This window comes from Peromyscus eremicus, chromosome 3 (genome assembly GCF_949786415.1).
Source record: "Peromyscus eremicus chromosome 3, PerEre_H2_v1, whole genome shotgun sequence".
Lineage (NCBI taxonomy): Eukaryota > Metazoa > Chordata > Mammalia > Rodentia > Cricetidae > Peromyscus > Peromyscus eremicus.
The window spans coordinates 42,310,941-42,331,714 of NC_081418.1; the positions used below are offsets into that span (position 1 = coordinate 42,310,941).

The 20,774-nt window shown below is 46.8% G+C and overlaps 2 protein-coding genes across 5 annotated transcripts in view; one reads left to right on the plus strand and one right to left on the minus strand.

The window, feature by feature from the left end:
- The first annotated feature begins 2,873 nt into the window (after window positions 1–2,873).
- Window positions 2,874–20,199, plus strand: Mest (mesoderm specific transcript). 4 transcript variants are annotated; one of them, XM_059257521.1, is made up of 12 exons: window positions 2,874–2,981; window positions 10,823–10,977; window positions 12,423–12,502; window positions 12,892–12,969; window positions 13,068–13,204; window positions 13,368–13,426; window positions 14,639–14,679; window positions 15,134–15,204; window positions 15,352–15,453; window positions 16,655–16,731; window positions 17,769–17,832; window positions 18,716–20,199. In XM_059257521.1, the coding sequence occupies exons 2-12, from the start codon at window positions 10,824–10,826 to the stop codon at window positions 18,831–18,833; spliced, it is 981 nt and encodes a 326-aa protein (XP_059113504.1). In that variant the 5' UTR covers window positions 2,874–2,981; window position 10,823; the 3' UTR covers window positions 18,834–20,199. The 4 variants fall into 4 exon arrangements, with proteins under 4 accessions (XP_059113504.1, XP_059113503.1, XP_059113506.1 ...); XM_059257520.1 differs by lacking the exon at window positions 2,874–2,981 and adding an exon at window positions 8,004–8,277; XM_059257523.1 differs by lacking the exons at window positions 2,874–2,981; window positions 18,716–20,199 and adding exons at window positions 8,004–8,277; window positions 18,411–18,696.
- Copg2 (COPI coat complex subunit gamma 2) overlaps window positions 20,148–20,774 on the minus strand; it is a 123,040-nt gene continuing 122,413 nt past the window's right edge. Inside the window, exon 24 of the mRNA XM_059257519.1 lies at window positions 20,148–20,706. Coding sequence (XP_059113502.1) covers window positions 20,576–20,706 — 131 coding nt within the window. The 3' untranslated portion in view covers window positions 20,148–20,575. The remainder of the gene's footprint in view (window positions 20,707–20,774) is intronic.

Below are 20,774 nucleotides of genomic sequence, written 5' to 3' on the forward strand. Positions count from 1 at the left end.
GGACATTGAAGTCATTTCCAGTTTAGAACAAAAAAAATGTCCTAAATAATGCAGTATTGTTCAAACTTGGACATATGCCAGGGAGCAAACGTGTAGGATAATTTGACCCAAGTTATATTGCTGGGTCCATTTCGATAGTGCCAAACTATCCTCCAAAGAAAGATGGACCTATTGAATTTTACCAACAGTGTCCCTCTGTTTAACTTCGAACACCCTCCCACCCCCGCCATGTGTCTCATTAGTGGTTTCCATCAGAATGACAGCTCCCTTCCACCACGGCTCTGGGGATGGATGGGTGGCTGGGGGTGGGCAGAGTGAACAACTCACAGGCATTTTCTATTTGTTGAAAAACGGAGGAACATAAATATGTTTTGCCTAAAGTTAATGGCCTGTGGTAAAGAATGTCGATTTTCAAGCAACCTTCCATGTCGTTTGGCTGGGGAAACAGTGGGGCAGTATGCTAGACACCTGGCATCAGTTGGGATTTCGGAAGGAGGTGGGCCTTAGCGGGCTGTGCCAGCAGAGTTGGTCCCCGGCCTCCCCCTTGCCTCTCACTTGATGTACACATCACTGTGTTTGTACTTGGCTGTTTCTTCTACCAGAAAGGGAGGACCCGGGACTGGGGGATGGGAATGTGCTCTTCTGTCCTGGAGTTTGATGTCCCTACTTGGACTTCCAGTTGCATCTGGGACTTCCTTTTCGTACAGGTCCATGGCAGCATAGGTTTCCATGACCTCTTCCACACGTTTGATGCTCTGGTATCTTTTGGTACAGTTCCAGTTCTGGAAAATTCTATCATGAGACCGCTGGGTGCCGTCTAATTTCCTTGCCACTCTCCCTGTTCTCTGGGGGATCTCGCTTGATACTCCCTTAGAATTTTGATCACAGCCACACTAAAATAATCTATCATTGTGCTTCTCTGTTTCCCCAACACTGGGTTGAGAGATAGTTATCTTAGTGACAACAGTAATTGTGGTAATCTAGTGCTTCCTGGATGCCAGGCACATTAGTGTCCCCCATGAACTCAGACCTCACGACATCTTGGTATCCCCATCTCTGGCAACTTCTTGAACATTCTAGTGATTTTCAATTTAGATCTCTGTTCTCTAACTTACCCATAAGTTTTGGGGAAAACAACACCACCAACAACAAATAAGACATAATTGTTTTGAATCATGACATCCCTTAGCAAAAATATCCATCACATTTATTAAGATCCGAAACTATGAAGTAAAAACAGGGCTGTCTTCTCATTAAGCCTGTCATCAAGACTGTCAGCTTTAGCGTCTGTACCATCAGTTTAAGGTTAGAACCCTCTATGGCCATCCACTGGAGGTAGAATTGCTGTGCGATTTCCCCTGAAGAGAGAAATCAAACTGCAACACTAGTACCATTAGGAAATGACTCCCCCCAATTCTCCTAAATTCTTTGATGAGTGGATAAACATGGTTAGATGGAATTGGATTCAAAGCCTACCCAGCAATTTACCAGTCTTGAAATCTTGGCTGGAATTCTCAGACTTTCAAAGCCTCAGTTGTCTTATTGGTACATATAAAGATATAGACAGGGTCTGGTACAAAAATGATCAACAGTGTTTTGCTATTCTTCATTCTTGTCATCCTTATAAAATATTGGGTGGACAGTAGAGACACAAATAAATGACATGGTCCCTTGTCTTTAAGGAGTTCAGATATGTAGTAGGGGAGACAAAGCAGATCTCCAAATATCTCAAGAGAATGTGGTAGGGGCATCTGTTGAAGCCTGCCTGAGGCACAGTGGAAGGAGGGAGATGTTTCTTTAGGAAGGCAGACAAGAGATACAGTAACTAAACTGACTTTTGATAAATGAATATGGTTTTTTAAAAAAGGTAGACACAGTGGGAAAGGGTACGTTTGATTAGGGCTGAGGACCTGTGTGAAAGCATGGAGAAAAAAAAAACCTGCTTGGTATTTTTGATGAGTAATGGTTGGTCAGATTATGAAGTGTCGGAGCTCGGACAACTAGGAGGGCAAGACAGAGGATTTCAGAGGGAGAGGCAAGGGCCAGATTTTGAAGGTTTTTTTGCGTGAAGCATTTTGTATGCCAATCTGAAGAGGTTGGATTTAACATCAGTAACACATCTTAAGAAAGAAGTGAAAAATCACTTTGGCAGGTTTGCAACGAGGAGCTAGAAAAGGTGTGATGGTGGAGGCCTGGGAGCCAATTAGGAAGCCAAGGTCCAGGTGAAAGGTGAGGAGGCCTGAGCCACGAAAAACGGTGGTAGCAATGGAAGGGTACCAGGGAAATTCAAGAGGGACTTGGGAGGTAAACTGAAAAGAAACTTGTGCATGGAAGATTGGTGGTAGTCAAGACAGGACACCGAAGGAGGCAGAGAACGTGGATGGGTCAGTTTGCAGTGTGGGAAAAAGGGGGGCGGAGACAGGGCGATGAGTTTAACCTAGACTTTGTTGAGTATGAAATGTTTGTTACCTACTTAAAGATGAGCAGAGGTGTTGATTAACTGTGTAGACGCGGGGGTCAGAGGCTACGGGTGGAGCTGCAGACATGGGAGTCTTGAGGGTAACTATGATGGAAGACTCACCAAGATGGCGCCATAGTCAATAACTATCAAAACACTGCTTCCTTGGCCTTTGCTTGTAATGGTCGAACGCAGAAAGTACTCAGGTGAGGCCCCACAGGACTTTTATTTCCGGTTATCCATTGCCAGGGAGTGTCAAGGGGCGGCCTGCCATTTCATCCCCTTTGCAACAGGTGGCGCTGGGGCCTGGCGGGAAGAAGGCGCCCGCAATGCTGGGCTGGGGGAGGTGGGCTAGTGCGCCGAGCTGGAGACGCTCTAGCCAGAGCCCGGTATTCAGTGGCCTGGCCCAGAAGATCCTGGGAACCGGGCTAAGAGGAGACCAAACCTCTGGTCCCAGGAAGTGCATGTGCACCCTCCCTCCCCCATCTCGGGGGTCCTGTAGGACAGGTCTTATCTGAACCAGGTAGGAGGAGGGTCCGCCCCAAGAGTGAGACTGAGTCCTCTCGGGGAAGGTGGACCTCGTCAGTCCTGGCACCACGGGGAATGACAGTGGCGTGAGGGCGTGGGCACTCTCACAAGGACACGTTTGCCCCCCACCCCCACCCCAGTCCTGTGGCTGCACCTCCCCTGGAGGGAACACAAAACTCTCCCCTCCTGCACCTCGCCTGTTAAGCTGGAGAGGGCCAGACTCTGCGGGGTGCGGATGCAGGTGCGGGTGGGGGCCCGGGGTAGGGAAGACACATGGAAATAGCTGAAGGGTGGAGAGCCAGGCCTGGGCAGCCAGGGAGATGGGGAGTGTAGGCTGCTGGGGACGGAGGGCCCTGAGACAGAACTGCTGGTGGTGTGCCTGGGGCCCGGTGCAGGGCCAGGAGCAGGACAGCCGAGGAAGGTCGAGTACGGTTGAGAGCAAGGAGGCAACCCAAAACACCTGCCCCAGGCTCTGCTCATGGGAACTGGAGGAAAACCCTAACGTGAAAGATAGAAAAAAAAGAAGGAGCAAGGGGGCCGGAGGAAGCGCGACGACGACGGTGTCGAACGCGGTAGTCTTCCTTCCCAGGCAGAGCTGGGAAAAGAACGCCTGCTTGCTTGAAAGTAGCTGCTCCTTAGAGGGCCTGTGGCGAGCAGCAAATGAGATAATGTGTGTGAGAAGGGCAAAGAGCTGTGAAAAATGCAAGATCCTATTAGTTAATTAGAATCTTTCAAGCCTACTGATGTTTGAGTGGCTAAGATGGCCTCTACCGGCAGCAGAGTAGAGGGTTTCGGTAGTTCCGGGTTTGGGATTATGGGAGGGGTGGCGTAAAGGGTGTGTAAGGATTGTTTAGGGGTACACGGCAATACTGCAGTGTAAGGAAAAGGCTGCTGTCTGTCCTTTAGGTTCATCTTATTTCATTATTTGGCTTCGATAGTATTCCTTCCTCTACCACTCATGTTCGGAGCTCCTCGCTGCATTTTTTTTTTTTTTTAACCTCAAAAAGAGTCTGAAAAGGGAGGAAGATATCACTTAGGAATATATTAAGATTCATTGGGTCGAGCAGAGGGGGTGGGCAAAACAAACTGAAGGGATTATCAATAAACTCATAGCAACCTCTCCCCCACCCCTCCATGTGTCTAACATTCCTAAGTGAATCTGGGGCTCAGGATCGTGACTGGGGAAGACTGGTTGTTCCCTGTGTCACCGAGTGGTAAAAACCCTCCAGGGCCATTCATTGAGCTAAAGACCAGGACCTTACGTATCTGCTGCCAGCTTGCCAAGTCCCTAGTGACAAGGAGCTTGTCACGAGCCACTCAGCCCTCTAGCAGGGTTGGACTGTTGGAAAATTCTTTATGCTGAATGGATTTCTGTTTCTGTGCTGTTTGCTCTCATTGGAGCCATATGGAATAAAATGCCTAACGCTGCTTCCACAAATATTTGAAGACTGTGAACACATTTCCTCCTTCCACTCACTCCACAAGGCTCCTTTTCTTTCGACTAAACATGCCCAGTTATTTCAAAGAGCGAGGCAGTGTGGGGCAGAGGAAAGAAGGCCAGCCCTGGAGCCAGCCGCATCTGTGGTCAGCCCCCCCCCCCCCCCCCCCCCCCGCGTTAGCGCGCGATACCCGGACCTGCAGAATCTTTTTCAGGGTGAATGGAAATTCTCACCTAGCCGGTTGCTGTGGAGATGGCGGGTACATTGGGTGATACATATGCTCATAGTAGGAACTTCAGTATACTAGCTGCTCTGTGTTGAGTCGCATGATTTACAGAGCATTTTAGTTTTACCCCGAATACATTAGTGTGTGTCTAAATGCCTCTTAATATCTACTCTGTAAAGTGGAATAAAATAGTCTCAGTGGGGTTTGGTGAGCAAAATAGCACAGGATTAGGTTCTTCTGGGTATATCTCCATAACTCCAGACACAGTAGATTTTTTTTTCCAATCCCCCCCCCAAAAACCCCGTTTCTCACAGACCCAATGAAAGCTTTAAAAAAAAAAAATCAAGTAAAGCCCTAAATCTCTTTAACCAAGTGTTATTGTTCAAATGAGTTTGTCCCATTCTGCACTTTTTTAGTTTATTCAAATCAGTAACTATGGCTTTAGAACGTGGCTCTGTGCTGTTGTCTATAAGCATCCTTGTATTTGTCCTCCTGTTACAGCGCTTACAATGGGGTTAGAAAAATAATGATTGAACCTACGGTAGAAGCCGGGCTGGTTTCTTACTGCTTGCTGTTGTGAGACCGTAAACGAAGACGTTTCTACGCTGATTTTTGCACAAATCTGAGGTGCTGTTATGTTGTGAACCCATGTTAGAAAAGGAATGTGAAGGGAATGTCCAACAAGCTGCTGGCCGGGAACTCTGCTGCGGGTCACGTCCGCCAAGATAGTTAGCGCCTGTTTGGAAGAAGGGGGGAACCAGCGGCAAACTCGGTAGCCGAGACTCTTCATTTATGAAGTTTCATGTTTTCTCAGGTGCTCCCAGGGCTTTTAGAACGGAGGTCAGAGTCTCCCCGCTGTGGAGGAAGCTCCCTCTAGAAATCAGTCAGTCCTAGTTGGAAGATTTCCTAACCCTTTGGACGTTAGAAAGCGAAGCTTTCCCCAGCCTTAGTTGGTCCCCAGCAGTGCGCGTGTTCCTCGGCTCTTGCCTTTGTGTCGGAACGGCTATCAGCTTTCTCGGTCTAACCGAGTTCTGTAGTCCACGCCGTTTCAACGGCGTCCCGCCCTTCTGCCACCCAAGTTATTCCTCTTCCTCCTGAGCAGGGAGGATTCCCCGGGCCTGGGCTGGATTGCTTTTGTGGTTCAGCGCTTTCACTGACTTTCTTTCCCTCTGGGGCTTAAACGTGCCCGCCCCCAGTTCCATGTGGGTAGACTGTTCCCCGGCCTTCAGAATGAGATCCTTTGTGGGGCACTCAGTCCATTAATTAGAAAATTGCCTTCATCTTCGATGCTGGTGCTTCGGCCTAGTGAGAATGAAAGTGGAATTGTTTGTAAGGCTCAAAGGTTCCATTGACAGCAAATATGAAAAAATATATAATGCAGAAGCTTTCCGCACGGGCAGTTGTTAAAATCAGAATGCCTTTACTCTATAGAAAACACTAGTTCAAATTTTGCTAAGTAATTTGGCCTTTAAAAGGTTTGGTGGTTAGTTAATGTAGGTAGGTAATCCTCTACTTGTAAAGGTACTAATTTAAATTGCGGTCTTAGAGGGTTTTTAAATACATCTGCAGCTTTTCATTTAGGACAAATTCCACATTCCTTCTGATGAACTACTCTTTCTGGTCCCCCTCTCCCCCCTCCCCCCCCCCCGCCCCCCCCCCCCCCCCCCCCCCCCGCCCTCCAATCAGTGCTGGCGCCCAAAGGAAACACTTTTTTTTTTTTTTAAACCAAAGGTTACGCGGTATGGAGCCCCCAGTGCTTTGCGAAAGCCGTCCCCTCGGGCTGGAATGTTCTTTGTCTCTGGTAAATGTCTATTCATCACTCAAGACAACCCCTTCCTCCCTCCCCTTAATTACTTCCTCCCCTGTGCGCCCTCAAATTCTTGAACTTATTCATGCGGTATTTGTTAGGGGCCTGCTTTGTTGCCCACCCCATGGCGGGATCTGGAATACAAAAGGTGAATGAAACATGGGTTCAGACTTTGAGGATCTTAGGCTGGGAAAGAGGGGCCGACCTGTTAGAAAATGTTCTGAAATCAAGAAGAAAATGTATAAAGTGCCACCCTTCCATCCTTCACTCACTTTGTAACCCCGTGCATCGCCCGCGGAGGTTCAGCACAACCCTTTATTTCATGCCATCCCCGAAGAAGTATGCTCTGGACCGCGTTATGCGTTCTTATGACCCTCTCTCAGGTGCTGCTGGCACTTTCAGTGTCTGCTGGGTGGCCCCAACTCCGGGAGCGTGGTTAGATGCCCACAGGTTAGATGCCCACAGGTTAGATGCTGCAGGTTCAGCTGACCCACTGCGGTCCTCTGGCCGAATCTTGCTCGCCTGTGTGGCCGGTCTTGGATGCCTCAAAGCCAGAGCTGCTGCAAACTAGGCTCCGAAGAGAGACCTGCAGCGCCCCCACTGGGCCAGCCTGCGCCGTGTCCCTAGCTCGTGCCTGAGCTGTTAGAATTTCAGCGTGCAGCTCCCAACAGCACACAGGCACCACGATGCTCGGCACTTGGCGAAGGTGTGAGAGATGCCTTTTTAAAAAAAGGATTATGGATTTAAAAAAAAAAATCTGTAGTTTTACCCACACCTCTAGGGTGTTTGCATTGTGATTGTACTGCGCACAAATAAAGGATGTTGGTGCGCCCGATGAGCGGTCCCCCGCGCTGCTCCAGTTGGGTGCTGCGGCAGCTTCTGGCATGCCGACCACGTCGTGCTGCTGCAAAGGAAGCGTCCTGGTGCCACCCTGGTGATGGTGGTGACTTGGGCCCGCTTTATGTGGTTGTGGCCCTTCCATGACTGTGTCCACTTAGCCCAGAGGAGATAACAGAATTTGTTCATTCCCCAGCCCTTAAGTGTGTCCTTCCTTCATTGTTACCATGGGTAAAGGGCTCGGGGTTGCCGCGCTCTGGTGGTCCACGTTTTTCGGACTCGTAGTCACTCCTAGGACTCAGCACCCACTTACGATGTAGAAAGAAATGGGTGCCACAGTGCAAACCCTATCCCTGAGGTGATTTATGTCTAACAGCCACCTTCTGGGGCTGCGGACCTGTGCGCGGTCCAAGGGAAGGGTCGGGAGGGTCTCAGGCATTTGCCATCTTTGCCTGAGGCATTATCACACGGGAAAGGGTTTCTTCAGTAGAATGTGGGGTTCAGGATTAGAGATCTGGCGAGGAAAGAGGGGGTCGGTACCCCGGGAGGCGCCCACGAGAGAGGCCCCCCTTCTCTGCAGCGGTGGGGAGGGGCTCTGCGGCGGGAGCGGGAAGGAGGGACACTGCAGCACGGTGGGCGGGCCAGGGGCGGGGCTCAGTGGGCTTTTAAAGACCGTGCCGCTCGCTCCGCTCTGCCGCGGCCACCAGCACATCCCGGTGCATCTTTGCTGGCGCAGCAGCCCTCCTCTGCGGCAGCCGCGCCTCGCCAAACGGCGCAGTGCTGCAGGCTCGCCCGAGAGGCCGCTCGCCGCCGCCTCTGCCGCTGCCGCTGCCGCGGGCCGCCCTGCGCGGACCGTGGGCTGCGCCGACGCCACCTCCGATCCTGTACGGTTGTGGGCGCCTCGGCGCGCCCTGCGCTCCGCAATCCTGCGGCGGGCGGCCTGGGATAATGCGGCCATGGTGCGCCGAGAACGCTTGCGCAGGTGGGTGCTGCCGGCCGTGCCGCGAGGGGGGTGTGGCCGGCCCGACTCCGTGTGGGTGCCGCTGCCACCCCGGAGCTGCCCGCGGCAAAATCCTCACCAAGAGGTGGCCGCGCTGCCCCGACTGAAAGGCGGTCGCTCGGCCCGAACTTGGGATCGCCCTCGCTGGTGATTTTTTTAAAAATCCGGGGTCAATTGCGTGAGATTTAGGAAATTTAGGATCTCCGTATTACCCTGGGAACTAGGGGTTTTTGTCAGGGTCTTCGCTGTGGTGTGATTTAGGAGGTGGTGGTGGCGCGATTTGGGATTTGTGTACCCCGGAAACGCCCCGGTGCGTTCTAAGATTTGTAGAGCTGGTCATTGTTGTGGCGTGACTTAGGATTTCTAGTCCCTGGTGCGTGATTTAGGAGCCGAGGAGCCGAGATTGCCGCGCGCGACTTAAGATTTCCAGGTTCTGGCATCGCGGTGGCGTAGTTACCGCATAGGTGTGACTGGACCTTGCCGCGCTGTGCGACCGCGGCAGTAAGTGTTGTTCCGAAGCCAGAAATGGGACCCTCGGGAGGCCGGGCACACGGCCAGACTGTTAAAATGTTATGAGAAATGTTTCCTTCGTTTTGTGGGTTCACAGCGTGCTTTTCGCTGAGAAGTGGTCAAATGGGCCGGTTTGGTGGTATTAGATAAATGCGTTTTTACATCATTTACAGAAATAAGAGATCACGGCACGTAAAGTTTGTTTCGAGAGTGTGCTGAATTTTTAATCTAAATCATGGCGCCATCAAATAATGGGGATTTGACTTAAAAATATGTATTTAACCCTTTCTCCTGTTTGCCAGTTTGCTTGACCACTGAAAAGTGTTAAATGTTGGGGGGGGGTATTTTTACCAAGGTAACCAAGACTGAGAACGGCGGGGGGGGGGGGTTGCCCCCCTCCTGAGTGGAGGAGGTGCACGTACGGACGTGGGTGTGGCACCTCGGTTCCCTGCGAGCGGGCGGGCGGGAAGCCCCTGCTCCTGCCGTAGCCCCTCCCCGTCTTCTGCTGAGTCACTGCGGTTCAGTCGGAGACCTGCACGGATGCCCCGGAGGCCACGTGAAAATGTACGAACAGGTAACAGGACCAAATGGTACTGAGGAAAGCAACCAAACAAATAAAAATGAACAATAACAACAAAAAAACCCAAACCTAACACGCTTGTTATTTGCCTTTCAAGGAGGTTTGGCGGCAAAGCCCATTAGCGGATCGCAGGCTGCGATAAAACCATCATGTTCTGGACTGTTCCAGTCATTTCTAGTATTGCCTTGAAAGGTAGAACCAAGCCACTGTGGCTGTTTATTGGACAGAGACTTTGGAGGGTGAAAAAAAATACCCCGAGTCCAAGTGCAGTCTGAAGTTCAGGCAGGCAGTTGAGGTTTCTCAAGGGGTTTTTTCCTCACCACGTCAGGTTTATTGTTAGAGTTAAAAAAAAAGAAAGCCACCCTTTCCCCCCAAAAAGCCAGTTTCGCGAGGTTGCAGGTAAGGTGCCATAGGGCGTTCTTAATATATGGAGTGAGCCAACAAGCCAAAGTCCACGGGGACTTTTGTTTTACCTGTAGCTGTCTTCCTGACATCTCTAGTTTCAGTTTAGGATGCATTATCCCATTTTGTCTAGGGAACCCTCTCCTTGGTGACCAAGGCAAGTCACAAATAGAGGAAATGGTTTCTAATCCCGCTTTAATTCTTGCCTCCAGTGTAGATAATTGATCTGGACCTTCAGAATTCAGGTGTAGCATCTGGGGGCACAAATCTGTGCTTTCCTTCCACAGACAAAACCAAGTCCTGAGTGCTAGGTGTGTGGGTGGGGTCTTAATTTAAAAAAGGGAATTGCCTCAAGAGTCTGCTAAGAAAGCAAAAATATAATCTGCTGCCCAGACTTCTAAGAGATTAGATATTCAGGGTCAGGGCAAAGCTGCTTACTGGATGTGAAGTGCTGCAGCTATCTGGCTCTCATTCCCCACCCCTCCGCCCCCCCTCCCCCCCACTTCCACCCCCGTCCCTCCTCCCTCCTCCCCCGCTCTGTCCCTCCTCCCCCGCCCCGCTCCTCTTCCCCTCCCCGCCCACCTCCTCCCCCGCCCCTCCTCCCCTCCCGCCCATCTCCTCCCTCCTTCCCCACCCCTCCTCCACCCCCCCCCCCCCCCGTCCCTCCACCCCCCCGCCCCGCCTACCCACCCCCGCCCTGCCCATCAGTTTCTTAGCCCAAATCTAGACAGTAGTACCAAATGGGTCTTCACTTGGCCACAGGGTATGTATTAAAAAATCAAGAGCAGCTTTCTGCTTAAGAACATGTAATAGGTTACATATATGCTTGAGGATCACATACGGAGTGAATGGTGGTAAGTGAATGGTGAGTGCCAAACAGTAGAGACATTTATCACACTTTCTTGGTAAACTTTTCTGCCATGGCCACATGGGGTGGAATCAAAGTATTTACCTCATAGTGTCAAAGTTTCCCACCCCAAGTTCCGTTTTGATTTTTGGAAATGTACAATGTTACCTTGGCTGCTTTTCCCACAGGATGAGGGAGTGGTGGGTCCAAGTGGGGCTACTGGCCGTGCCCTTGCTGGCTGCGTACCTGCACATCCCACCTCCTCAGCTCTCCCCTGCTCTGCACTCATGGAAGACGTCGGGCAAGTTTTTCACCTACAAGGGACTTCGCATCTTCTACCAAGGTGAGAACTGGACTGTTGGAGAATCCCAAGGACATGGGTTCATGCAGGTCCCAGATGAGGTCCTTCTTTTGTGTCCCTTGGTCTCTGTTGCTCCATAGTGACGGAGGGGAGTCACCCCGTTTGTATAAGGTGTACCTGAAATAATGGACTAATTCCCTTCATTCTTCTGAGAGCAGGGGAGTCAGCAGAGGAGGGAGGGCCGGGGTGGGTGGGGCTGTACCTGGTTTAGTAAGGTTTTTCCAGCTCCATCTGACACTAGTTTTCTCATGAGCGCCCCCTAGTGTCAGGTAACGTGTATATTTAGAGACCTTTCCACACCTTTGTTCCCCACCCCCGCCCATTCCCACATGCCATTTTATTATTTCCCATGATTTGTTATATGTATCTAAACCTGATAAGATTTACTGGGGATTATTAGGACTGCTACTTAATTACCACACTCAAGGCATTCTGTTATATTTTTAACCTTCGTTATCTTCATTTTTTCATTTAATCACAACAGCACTTGGAGATAGGTGCCATTAATCTCCTTTTATAGGTGAAGAGACTGAGAAACAGATTGGAAAAGATCTCTTTTGGGCGGGGGTCAAGAGCAATAACGAAAAATGTTTGTTTTTCGTAAACCGTTTTTCATTATTGCTCCTGACCTCCTCTCATTTGTTATATACAGTCCGGTAAGTATGAAGACTTCTTCATGTTGGCTTGTTGGCTCTTTCCCAGAACTAATATTAATTAATATTATTTGTGTAGATTCTTCAGGCTAAGTACAGTACATGATATTGTAATTGCTAATTAAATAATTTTTGAAAACTTATTACCAAAATTTTATGCCATTGACAGTATTAATTTAAATCCAGTACTGTGGCAAGATAGTCTATTGTTTGACTAACCTGAAAGATGTCACATACAGAAGAAAATTCCTGTTCCTATTAGCCCATTTTTGTAGCGGGTAGGATTTCGTAAGTTCGTTTCAGAGTTGGGTGTGTCTGCTCTACTGGATAGAGTACAGACTCATGCGCCCCAGTGGTAAGAACTGTCAGATCATAGGAAATGTGATAAAGTAGGGGTAAAGTACAAAGACTCTTTCGTTTTGCTGTGATTATAACGTTTTAATTGGTTTTACCTTTTTATTTAACTGATTTACTTTTTAACTAAATGAAAAATAATTTGCATTTTAATATTAATAACTAAAACATGGGAATGTCTCTAAAATATTTAAGTGATAATGAGTAAACTGTTACCAGAATTTTCATGTAAAGTGTGCCATTTACAATTTAAAATACTGGTAAGAGGAAGCTCCTCTTATCTGAAGTATTGTAAGCTTGCACTTTAAAGAGCATTTTAGTAGCATTAATTTGGTCTGATCCTTTGTACTGAATTCGATTTTGGTGTCTTCGAGGCTACTTTGCAGGGACTTTGCCTGATTTCTCTTCTCCTCCTCCTAGACTCCGCCGGTGTTGTTGGAAGCCCTGAGATAGTTGTGCTTTTACATGGCTTTCCAACATCCAGCTACGATTGGTACAAGGTAATGAAGTTTGGTTTCTAGGCCCTGTCATGTCCTAAAAAACTCAAACCCTAAAATTTTTTTATTTTTGTTAGCCCTAGAAGGCTCTTGCAGATTTGAACTGCTTGATAAAAATCTCATTAAATGTAGAATTGCTTTTCATGTCCTATAAGGGAGTAAAAAATTGGCTGTCCAGAAAAGATCATTGCCAAGTTAGGCTGGAGTTATACTCTCAATATATTATATGCTAGGAATCACCCCTTATCCCAGAGGATCACCAGGCCTGTGGTGGTTTCATGGTATTTTTTCACATTATCTAAGCCGACATACAGGCATGAGTCTCGTGGGCTGCTGTGGGCAGGGCAGTGGCACGGGAGAGCAGAGTACATGTCATGCTTGCTTTCTTACAGATCTGGGAAGGTCTGACCCTAAGGTTTCATCGAGTGATTGCTCTTGACTTCTTAGGCTTTGGCTTCAGTGACAAACCGGTAAGCAGCAGCTAGGCGGGGCCGGGATGGGCGGGGTGGCTACGGATGTACGGCAGGCTCTGGTGACGTCATGCTGTCTCTGGCTTTCCTCTCTTTAGCGACCACATCAGTATTCCATATTTGAGCAAGCGAGCATTGTGGAGTCCCTTCTCCGTCACCTGGGACTCCAGAACCGCAGAATCAACCTGCTGTCTCATGACTATGGAGATATTGTTGCTCAGGAGCTGTTGTACAGGTCAGAGAGACCAGACTTCTGTCCTTGGCACAGGTGTCAGGAGCTTAAGATGATGGGAAGTCCAACTGTTTTGGGATCTTCAAACCTCTGAGGGTTGTCTACAGCCTCCTGCGTGGATGCCAGTTGCTCAGCTACATGTGTGTTTCTTCTTGCCCTGTTACAGGTACAAGCAGAATCGATCTGGCCGGCTTACCATAAAGAGTCTCTGTCTGTCAAATGGAGGTAACTGCCTTGGTGGAGGTGGAAAGTGGGATGTAGCCTAGAAAAGGCACCTTTTAAGTCATAAAGACATCTAAGGGTAATCTCATATTATGAGCAGACACTAGACATAGGGCCATGAATAGTTTCGATAGTTGATGGCATTTATGGAAGACATGTTTTCAAACATACAGAAAACAAAAGGATAACTAAGGGGGTTGTGGCAAGATAACTCAGTGGTTGAGGGTGCTTGCTGCCAAGTCTGTCAATATGAACCTACACTGTTGAAGGAGAGAGCTGACTCCTCTGACCTCTGCACATGTGTCTTGGCACCCATGTACACGTGAACACAATAAATAAATGGTTTGGTTTTATTCTGTTTTTTAAAAAAGAGCTGGGTATGGTGGTGGATGCCTTTAATCCCAGTACTTGGGAAGCAGAGGTAGGCAGATCTCTGAGTTCAAAGCCAGCCTGATCTATGTAACGAGTTCTAGGACAGCTAGGACTACACAAAGAAACCCTGTCCCCCAAACAAAAACAGAAAACAAAACAAACAAAAAAGGACTACCACAGATGTGGTCCTGTTGATCTGACTGATAAGCTGCCTTAGTAAACTCTTAATGGGTGGCAGTGCCAGGTGTCGGCTGGGAATGAACGAGTGTTATCTGGAGTTTATTTTTCTTTGTCATTGAGGAGCTCATTGATCCAGAAATGCCCCAATGCCCCTACCTGAATGTCTGGAGGGTGGCTTGGGAGAAGACTAGTGACTCTGTCCCAATATCAGTGCAAAAGAAAAGAAGTCATTTTCTTTTACTGGAACCTACTTACTGAGAAGCACACATACAAGTGTGTTTGCAGACCAGTTCATTACCGCACTGTGTACTCTGTGAGCACTGGGAGGAGGGGCTGAAGGGAGTTTAGGCCTAGGCATCAATGCATTATGGAAGAGCACATGAATTACATGAAAGAATTCCAGTGTGGTGGTGTAATTTGACTGCCAAACAGAGAATCTCACAGAAATGAGCAGTATAGTCATTCCTCAGCTTGGTACACATATATGCAGTTCTGTGCTGAGTGTAAGTTGTTAGGCAGTGCATAGCTATTTTTATTCATAATTCTGTTTTGGCAGTGAAAGCCTCAAATTTAGTAACCATGACTAGGGTGATTAATTTCTGGTAATGGCTGTGCTTTTCACTTAGTTGTTGGGAAATAACTAAGAAGTCTCTTTTTCCACAGGTATCTTTCCTGAGACCCACCGTCCTCTTCTTCTCCAAAAGGTTGGCAGCTCCACTGCATAGCTCCTCAGTTCAGATGTCTGTGACATTAAACACACAAACAAACCTAGGACCTTTTAAGGGCCATACCTGCACTGACAAGCCAGACTACTGAAATCTTCATTATTATGAATTCACATTAAAGTTCATTTTTCTCTCCTTAGTCAGATAAAGCAGGCTCTCTTACATAAAACCAAACATTTCTGAGAAATAGGAGATGAATATTTAGAGAAATACAACTACATGAAGATCTTTGTCATAAGTATAATGTTTAAATAAATTGAGATCCTAGGCTAAACTTGATGATTTCATCAGTTACATTTAGGGATGATACTTTTTTTTTTTTTCCAGAAGAAGATATGGCTAAGTTCTATGTTATCTGGTGTAAAACATTTTGTCTTGGGGAGCTGTCAGCTTCTCTGGATCCTTGATTTGTACTTTCACTTCTTATCTGCAGCTCCTCAAAGATGGAGGTGTGCTCTCACCTATCCTCACAAGGCTCATGAACTTCTTTGTGTTCTCTCGAGGGTAAGTCACCATCGAAGACTGAGTGTGAGCTGTGAACTTTCGGGATGGGCAAAGGGCAGACAGTATGGCCTTCTGAGGTCCTAGTTCTGTCTGGTGCTCTGAGTTCCTTCCACACGTCTGACCTTGCTGCATTTGTACCCTTTCCAGTCTCACTCCAGTCTTCGGACCGTATACTCGACCCTCTGAGAGTGAGCTGTGGGACATGTGGGCTGGGATCCGCAACAATGATGGGAACTTGGTCATTGATAGGTAAGACCTTGCTCTAGGCCCCAGCAAGCTCTCTTGGAGAGAGAGGCAGGTGCAAGGTTATATTCTGCTCCTTGCTGGCTTACTCCATGTCACAACAAGGCTGGTTAGGGATTATGAGACAAATCTGAAACAGTCCTGCTCTGTGTTTTCCAACAAAGAAATCAAGCACAGGGTAAACCTTACTCCTAAAGCATTTGGCACAGAGAATGTGGACAAATAGTTGCAAATCTTAGTGCTTATTTGCATGAAAATGACTCAATGACTTTGACATATCCTTCTTTAGACTTTTGGATAATATTAAATATTTCAGAATGTTTTAATCATAGTTTTGAAAGGAGCCTATCTGTCTCTTCCTTTGCCTGTTTCTCCAGTAACAACATGGTTTGAGAAGCAAGGCTTTGGTTTAGATGAGACTGTAGCTGTTTCCTTGGAGAGACTGGGAGACGGTAACATATGCATCGCTCCTTTGCCAGCTGCTCTGACTCCCTGTGTTGTAACTGCTGGCTTTGCTGTGAACTCTCTATGAGAGGCATTCCTCCCTCCCTATCCTAACCCACACGATCCTTAATATAGTTTTTAAAAATATTAATCAAACTGAAAAACCAGCATGCCTTTCTTCTCCTGTTTTGCCTTACTAACTGCCCCGGAGTTAGGGAGAGCAGTCAGAATGCCGTCTGGGCTGCAGTGTGGCTGGTGGTCACTTCTAGAGCAGGCAGAGTTCTCAACTCCATGGTGAGATGAAGTACAGTGATCTAGCCCTGATCCCAGAAATTTCTACAATGGCACACTTTTAGAGGTGGCTATCAACTCAGAGATTATGTGGTTTGGTTTTAGTTTCAAATGATGAATTTAAGTTAAAAAAAAAAAAAGTGCTTTCTCAGCCACAGAGCTGGTTAGTAGTAGTGGAATCAAAACTGGATTCTTAGACCCAGGTTTTAAATTATGTACACTCCAAACCAACTGTAATCTTTCAGAAGATCTCATTTCCTGCTTAATAAAAGCAAAGAACAATCAGTGCTCATGTTGACAGTCACCTTTGTGTCTACATGGTAGTTAACACAATGGATGAAGTAGGCTAGCTATTCCTGGGCCCCAAGGCTGCTTCTGTGTGAGGACACTTCTCTGTGGCTCTGTGGCCTCTGAAACTGCACTGATAATAGTTCTTGCTCCGCTCTTGCTGACTCACCTGTACTGTATGTAGTCTTTTACAGTACATTAATCAAAGGAAGAAATTCAGAAGACGCTGGGTGGGAGCACTTGCTTCTGTGACCATCCCCAGTGAGTATCTGTGTGTAGTCTTCTGTTACTTCTGGACAGGGACCCTCGGGGAATAGTGACTTAACATAATTACCACTCATAAAATCTCCATGCAGGGTTGCCAGGGTTAGCAAGTAAAAACATGCATCCAAGTCAATCTGAGTTTTACATAAAAAATAGCTACTTTTAGTATAAGTATGTGCTATGAAATATTTAGGACATACTTTTTACCCTTATCCCCCGTACTGAAACTCACAGAGATCCGAGTGCCAGGATTAAAAGCGTATGCCGCCGGGCGGTGGTGGCGCACGCCTTTAATCCCAGCACTCGGGAGGCAGAGCCAGGCGGATCTCTGTGAGTTCGAGGCCAGCCTGGGCTACAGAGTGAGTTCCAGGAAAGGCGCAAAGCTACACAGAGAAACCCTGTCTCAAAAAACCAAAAAAAAAAAAAAAAAAAAAAAAAAAAAAAAAGCGTATGCCACCACTGCCCGGCTAACTGCCCAGTCTTTATTCACTGGCAGTCCTATTCCAAACACCTGGAATGCCAGAGTGAGGGCGTAAGGCACTGAGGTACTACTACAGATGGAGCTGGTATGGCTTACCTGCTATGGTAAATATGAACTGTTGGGACAGCAAGCTAGTAAGGGCATTAATGAAGGTCGTAGATACCGGGCTGTCCTCTCTTCCACATAAAAGGGAATTAGCACAGATCACTAGCCTCACATATTAGTTGTCAAGATGTCAGAGGGCAGTTACAACAGAGGGAACTCCGAAGGATGATGATGCTAGCTACATTTCTAGAAAGAAGATCTTTAAAGTGAGCTTATTCCTTTGGGTTCAGAGTACAGAAGAGCAAGAAGGGACCACATAGTTCTATGTAGAAGACTGACTGGCTTGTTCTATAAGTTCTTTATAGCTCACTTAATAAGAATGTTTTCTACCATAAAATTTTTATTCACAGATTTAAAAAAAAAATTAACTGGAGGGAGGTTAGTTTGAGGGTAGCAATAGGAGCATAGATGGGAGTTGTTAGAAATGCCTTCTTCTTCTCTTTCCTAGTTCATTTTATCTATGGGCCGTTGGATCCTATAAATCCCTATCCAGAGTTTCTGGAGCTGTACAGGTGAGTCCTCCTCAGAGGTCTTCGTTTTGTTAGTATTTCATCCTGACAGGGTTGTTGGCACTCGCTGTTGCCTCTGACCTCCCTGGAAACATACAGTAAATAGACCTAGTTAGGGACAGGAAATCTTATTCTCACCAAAGTAGAAAGATCAAGAGATTTGATTACACATTCTCTGGATTCATACATCTGGATTCATACATCCTATTTTCACTGTCATGGCTGTTATCATATTCCTAAGTATAGAGGAAAGAGGAAAAAAACCTTTATGTGAGCCAAACATCTTAAGAAATGTGTTAGTCTGACTGTAAAGCCAGTTCACTGACCTCAACTGAGCAGACTTCAGTGAGCAGTTATGAACAGCTCACTATGAAAAATGCTTTTTCATTTTTCATTGGTTGTTACTCTCTCAGGGTAGTTATTCAGAAGGTGCTGGAATATGAAATCTTGACTGTCACGTAAGAGTGTTCCATACCTTCATGTGCCCTAGTAGATACGCTCTGGCAACCCACAGCTTGCTTACAGTTTTAAACATCACTCATGAGATTAAGGAGGTTCTCTGTCTATCTTTGCTTGGGCAGTGAGCTGCTGAGTGGGCACCTGTTGTTGCTTCTCTAAGGAGCTGGAAGTCATGACTTTTTGAAGACTGTTACAGAAGTGTTGTATTTGCAAGATGTTGTCTGTTGTGTTCTGAACAATTGAACCAGTTTAAGTGGAACTGGCAAGTTTATCTGGCTGAGGTATACTTCCCAAGTAGGAGATGAATAAGCTTTGTTTGCTCCTTCCAGTGTGGTATGTCTACAGGGGCATTTACGGGGCTTCCCATCGCTTACATCCTCTCATCCTCCAGCCTTAAGTTCACCTCCATGCTGTTCTCTTCCACTAGGAAAACGCTGCCGCGGTCCACAGTGTCGATTCTGGATGACCACATTAGCCACTACCCACAGCTAGAGGATCCCATGGGCTTCTTGAATGCATATATGGGCTTCATCAACTCCTTCTGAGCTGGAAAGAGTAGCTTCCCTGTATTAATTACTCCCCATTCTCGTATCTGTGTGTATTCCACTTAGAAATGCCCAAAAGAGGTCCTGGCAATCAAATACTATTCTTTCATAAAGTCCATTTTATTCACATTGGTGAACAAATTATAGAAAATAGGCAGCAAAAACTCTAAGGATGACATGATAATCCATCTCCCATTCTCTAAAGGGTGACATGATATTCCTCCCCTCATTATTACTGTGAAATCTGACCAAGTGTACGGATCTACTGTTGTTTTGTGTTATTAGAACATTCTGATGAACAACACTTCCCAATTATGCAGAAAAACAGCATTGGAAATTCTTTTTCATAAAATACTTAAAAAAAAAATCCCCCCCCCCACCCCCATTCTGTGGACTTTGCTGAAATATTTAGAAATGCTAACTTCTGGCCCAACCCTAATTGGAATCCTGTAGTAAAGGGTGAGGGAGGAGCTTGCTTATTTCCCCTCAAGCTCTCTATACCGCACAGCTATGAGAAGGAATATCTTGTCACACCTTACATTTAATTTCATCAGCTGCTTCTAATTAGTGACATTTTGCTGAAACAGACATTGGCTTAGCGGGCTGGGGACGTAGCTCAGTGGTAGTGTGTCTGCCTAGCAAGCTAAAACCCAGCTTGGGTTCAATCCCCAGCACTGCCCCCCGCCCCAAAATACTCACCAAACCAAAGTAGAATCATTGGCATAAATGATACAGTGTTCTGAATATGCTTTTAAGGCTGATTAGCATACTCAAGTGTGTAGTTTATAGGGGTATTAAAACAGTTGGCCTGTACTTGCTAGAGTAGAGAACCTCATCACACATATAATTTGTAAATAAACAGATTCCGATTATTTACAGAATTCCTAAAACCACAAGGTATTAACCAGTTGCATCTGTGCCCGAGATTGACTGTTACTGGCTAGGAAGTCCAAGCCGAGCAGTAAATAACAGCCTGCCTCCTCGCATCAGAGCTTAGGTGCATGCTCCTTGAGGGCGGGAGTGGAGTGGAGGGGCCGCTGTAACAGCCACATGGCCACGAACTCCTTAGGATGATGGCTGCTTAGCATCCCACTGGCTGTTCAGAAAGGCTTTCTCATGTAACTCAGCAACTCCTATACTGAGAGACAGGCAAGTTCCCAGACACTTAAGAACAAATGCTGAAAGACCTAAGCGCAAATGGTGCTGAATACTTTTTTAAGCAACAGTTTTAACTGTCTTAGTTAAAGCAGCATTATTGATTATTTTAAATTCATTTTTTAAAATTAGGAATTTCAAGTATAGCAACTTTGAAACTGGAATGAATGAGTGTTTATTTTCTATTAATAAAAACAAACTGTGACAAAAATGGATTCCGGCTTCCCCTCCCCCTCCACCCTTCTGGGACAAAATTTTCCAACATTGCCGAGAGTTTTCACACATTAAAAAAATGCATATAATGATGCCAAGCAGCTGTAGAATAGCATACATAGATAGTATCTGGTTTTCAAGATCATTCAAAGCTGCATTGTCATACCAAAGCTGAACAAGTGAGACAATGAGAAGGGATGAACACTAAAATCCATGCACAAGACAAATATTTGCTTGATCTGCTGGCTCAGGGCCAAACATTGGATTTGCTTCTTCAAAGTCTATTAATCTTTAAGTGTGATTCTGGGAAATTCATGCCACTAAAAATCCACCAATAGGGAGAGCATAGCCACATCACCTTTCCCAGCAAGAACCTATCCCACAGAAGCCAAGATAACATCCACAGGTGTTCTCTCTTTGCTTCTCACAGTCACCTGCATGGTCACTCCATCTGCCAAGGCCAGCCTAGACCGCACTAATAAGTCACAGCCACCTCTGTATACACCTGAGAGAAGAAAGTTAGGAAGAGTACATTAAGAACTTCAAATAAGCCCTGACTAATGGAATTTGTCA

Excerpts from the sequence above, each read along its gene's own strand:
- Mest (XM_059257520.1), top strand. The coding sequence starts at position 8,252 with ATGGTGCGCCGAGAACGCTTGCGCAG. Across the intron at positions 12,970-13,067 it reads TTGGCTTCAGTGACAAACCG|CGACCACATCAGTATTCCAT; the intron begins GTAAGCAGCAGC and ends TCCTCTCTTTAG. Across the intron at positions 14,680-15,133 it reads GTCCTCTTCTTCTCCAAAAG|CTCCTCAAAGATGGAGGTGT; the intron begins GTTGGCAGCTCC and ends TCTTATCTGCAG.